Genomic DNA, 4,417 nt, shown 5'->3' with positions numbered 1-4,417 from the left:
AATTTGTTTAATTTATTTTATATAAAAATTGTTTATGTTTTAAAAATTATTGATAACTTAGGATGAGAACGAACTTGTTAGCTCAGCTCTTGGGACTGGAACGACATTTATGAAAGAAGCTTCAAAATATATTGCAGATGACCCGGATAAATACTCCGTGGATTTGAACGCTTTGTACAAAAAATATGAAATCGGAGCAAAGGCTGAGCAAGCCAGAAACATGCTCCAGGCTCAGGTAAAAAAAATATGTTTATAATTTAGTAAATTAAATTATTTGAAAAAGTTTGATATTCAACTTATATAACGATATGGATGAATGGACTGGACAAGTAAATCCACATTATATTGTATACCATATAATATATTTAATTTAATATTTGTATAAATTACTCCTAAATATAATATTGTACATCTTCTCGGAGGCTCATTATGTTATTAATTAAGTATACATACTCGGCTAGGTGTCTACTAGTATATACTAGGTAATAGGTATATACTAGGTATATACTATATATATATATTATATTATAAATAAATATTGTACTTTGTAATTTTACAATCTCTTGGTTATTGTATCATACTATTACTTATTGTTTAACCTTTAAAGTGTTAAAAGTGTTCCCTCTCTGATGATTTAATTAATAATTCTGATTTTTATTAAAATACATATTGAGTCATATTCTATAGAAAGTAAGATAAATACAAAAGACATTTAATAATACATTTTCAGTAAAATATAATGTTCAAAATAAATAGTAAGGTAATCTAAAATAATTTTCTTTAAAAAAAATCTCAGCGGATGTATAATGCCGGTAGGAGAATAATATTACTTTTGAATTCATATTTTAATCAATTCGATAATACCTATTAGGTATGTTTTATTTACTATTTAATATTCACTAATATTTATTGTTTATTAATTTATATCAAATATTTCAAAGTTTTTTGGTGCATTATTATAGATATTATTACGTATATATAGGTACATCCAACGTTATTCATCAAGCACTCTAAAAGTCTAAACACAATGTTTTCCGTTAATTATCATTAAGTAGGAATTAAAAACCATATTTTCAAATATTTAGATTTTTTAATGCCATAATATAAAGACTATTTTCTGGTAATAACTCATTTTTTTAAAAATTTGAACCGATATTTTTTTACTGTAAAATGTAAATCGTTAAGCAGATAAATTGTTTTAAATATTGATGTATATTTTATATTAACCAAAATTTGGACGAGTAGTTTCTTTGTTATTAAATTATTTATGTAATAAGAATTATAATCTTAAAAATTGTAATGGCTATCACGTAAAACTATTATTATATGGTTTATTATCCTTACTGCATAATGTTTATTAAATACTCATTTAAATTTCGAAAATTTTGTCAGATTATTAAACATTTCTTGAAATACTAAATCATTAAATTACAAGATGTTCGACAAAAATAGAGATCATAACTAAAATATCAAAAATATTTACATAAAAACCAACTATAAAATATGTATTGCGTGAATCAAAAATATAAGCAGTGTGGAAATATTTATCAAATGATTGTATCATACGTCCAAAATCATAGTAAAAATAAAAAATTAGTAATGACAAACAAAATTGTATTCTTCAATTTTTTAAGCTATGATTACGATTTGTCGGTTATTCACTTTTAATTACATAACTATTCAGTAAAACCATGTCGATGAACGAAATTTTTTCCCCTATAGGCTATATAAATGCATAGGCTATAGTTATAAATTATAATATACCTACTTATAACTATTGTAAGTTCATAACTTTATCTTTTATGAGATTAAATTGATAACATTTAACTTAAGCAGTTCTTATCTTTTTTTCATTCCTAATTAAACTAAAAACATATTATATTATACTATTAATAAATAATAATTATATTCCACGATTTATACGTCCCCATAAAATCATAATTTATTAACATTGATTCAAATTAACACTGAATAAAATAAACTATGAATACAAATTTTTCTAGTTATTTAAAAGTTAAAGCAAACCCAAACTTATAAAATATTTGAGACCTCATATTTAATATTCCAACCTTAAAATGGAGAAAAATAAAATATAAAATAATTAAAAATATCACAGTTATAGGAGTTAGCAACATAACAAATCGACCTTTTTACGCTTTAAATTCCCAATTGGCAACTACAATAGATGTCTATGGTTTTAATAGTTTATATCTATATAAAATCCAAATCAATGACAAATATATATTATAGTTTTATAATCAACTTAAAAACTAAAATATATATTTTTAAGCCTAAGTACCTATGTCAAATTGTTAACCCATCTTTGTCAGCTTTTTGAAATAAGTGTTATTGTCTTTGAAAAATAATCAAAATATAAGTGTTACTCACTGTTTAAGTCTGTTTATTGTTCTATACACTATAATACAGTTTAATGCAAGAAAAATGTTAACATTAAAGATAAATTACAATACTACATTAGAATATTTAGGATGAATTTTTTTTTTTTTTATGGATTTTAATGTAATATGCTAATATACCATCTACTCTATGCGAATATATGCACATTAAGTATTTAGGTATGCGAGTTAGAGAGGAAAAACCACTGCTATAACCTATGAGGTTAAATGATTCAGAACTTTGAAGCCGTCTATTAGTGACACTTGCCTTTATATTTTAATTGAATATATTTAAAAGATCAAGACACCACCTTATTTTAAGTCAGGAATTTCTAAAGATAATAACAAGATATGTACATTATTAATGAGGGGATTCTCGTGGTTTTAAAGTTTATTGAAGAACCTCTCTTAATATATCGCTGGATTTTTTCGTCGACTGTTTTTGTGTCATTATGACTGATGAAATTGGAAATGTATGGGGAGGGGGTATTAGTGAATTTACATATCCCGGACATCTGACCCCCTCGGACAATTTATATCCCCATCTAATCCCAATGTTTTAAAACAATATATGTTGTTAAATCAGGATCTATTAGATAAGATTTAAAGATGGATTTAAATTATTATAATTTAAATTTTAAAAACATATTACTAAAATAATTGTATTACTATTTACATCGGTCAGTCGTTATTTGTTGACCAGTTTTATTAAACTCGGTCACTCTACTGTTTAGATAAAAGGTAAATATATTTATTATAAAACAAAAATGTGTCATGATTTATAGGGCATGATTTGGTATAATTGTCACTTGTCAAGTTGAATACTGGTTAAAATTATTTAATAGGTACATAAAGACAACTTCATTATTATTTTAATATATTTGTAATTTTTTTTTTATTACCTATATTCTATAATTATTTTAATACCACATATATTTCATGAGCCCCCACACGAACATGTTCAGTGGGGCCCATTATCTTTTTGAAGACTAAATAATAAAAAAAAATTATCTCATAGATAGGCTTAATACAATTAATAGTATATTGCATTTATTATAATTTTAAAAATACAAAAGTTTATTAATTGTTTTAATTGTTTAATATTTTATAGATAAAAAAAAGTTTTGAGATGACTAATGATTATGTAAAGAAATTAAATATTGACGGTGAAGAACATTTAAAGAAGAGTATTGACATCATTAAGAAAGAAGACTCCGTGTTAGGAGATAAATTAACTAAATTTTACGATAAGTCTTGTGAATTAGACAGAATATCTGAAGATATTATCAAGTACGTATTGGACGCAGATAAATTTAATGGTGCATTGGACAAGGCCAAATCTGCACTCCGTCCAATCGAACACAAATTGGCTGATTCAATCAAAAAGTTCGAGGTAAACTATTGTACATTTGTACAAGATTTGATTGTATTTGTAAACTTAAATATTTTAACAAATCTAACCAACTTATCAATAATTCAATACCTATAATATATTGTATCATTTCAGACCATTGTTCTTGAACATCTGCCAAAAAAAGGAAAGAAATAGGAGTAATATATCAACAACAATTTCAACTTTCAACAATTATTGAACAATATAATACCTAACCTAGTTTTAATGTGTTCAATATTGTATTATTAAATTTACATTTAAAATATATAATTTATGTTTATACTTATAATACAAAATATCACGCAGCATAGCCCATATGTACCTACTATAGATAGCATCAAAAATAATAAATTTAATGTAGTAATATAACTTCTTAACTGATTATCTAATAAAAAAAATAATTTACCACCAAATTCACAATATCATATTTGTTTATTTATTGATATTTATAATTCAGTCTTGTAAAGAATACTTTTGTTTTGTATTCGGAATACATATTCAAATAAATGAGAGTTAAGGTATTCAGAATACGTATTCTAATAGTTTTTAAAAAATATATTCAGAATACATTCGAATACTTTATAAAGTATTCAAATACTATTAGAATACTTTTTTTCACAACTAGTTT

At 24.0% G+C, this 4,417-nt stretch overlaps 1 protein-coding gene across 1 annotated transcript in view; it reads left to right on the top strand.

Annotated features, from left to right (window-relative positions):
* The window catches only part of LOC132951097 (uncharacterized), a 4,397-nt gene extending 195 nt beyond the window's left edge, over positions 1-4,202 (top strand). The window contains exons 2-4 of the mRNA XM_061022813.1: positions 62-235; positions 3,508-3,789; positions 3,904-4,202. Coding sequence (XP_060878796.1) covers positions 62-235; positions 3,508-3,789; positions 3,904-3,945 — 498 coding nt within the window. The 3' untranslated portion in view covers positions 3,946-4,202. The remainder of the gene's footprint in view (positions 1-61; positions 236-3,507; positions 3,790-3,903) is intronic.
* The last annotated feature ends 215 nt before the right edge of the window (positions 4,203-4,417 follow it).

The sequence above is a fragment of the Metopolophium dirhodum genome, chromosome 8 (assembly GCF_019925205.1).
Source record: "Metopolophium dirhodum isolate CAU chromosome 8, ASM1992520v1, whole genome shotgun sequence".
NCBI classification, from domain to species: Eukaryota; Metazoa; Arthropoda; class Insecta; order Hemiptera; family Aphididae; genus Metopolophium; species Metopolophium dirhodum.
The sequence above is the reverse complement of the archived record's forward strand: the minus strand, read 5'-3'. Positions and strand labels throughout refer to the sequence as shown.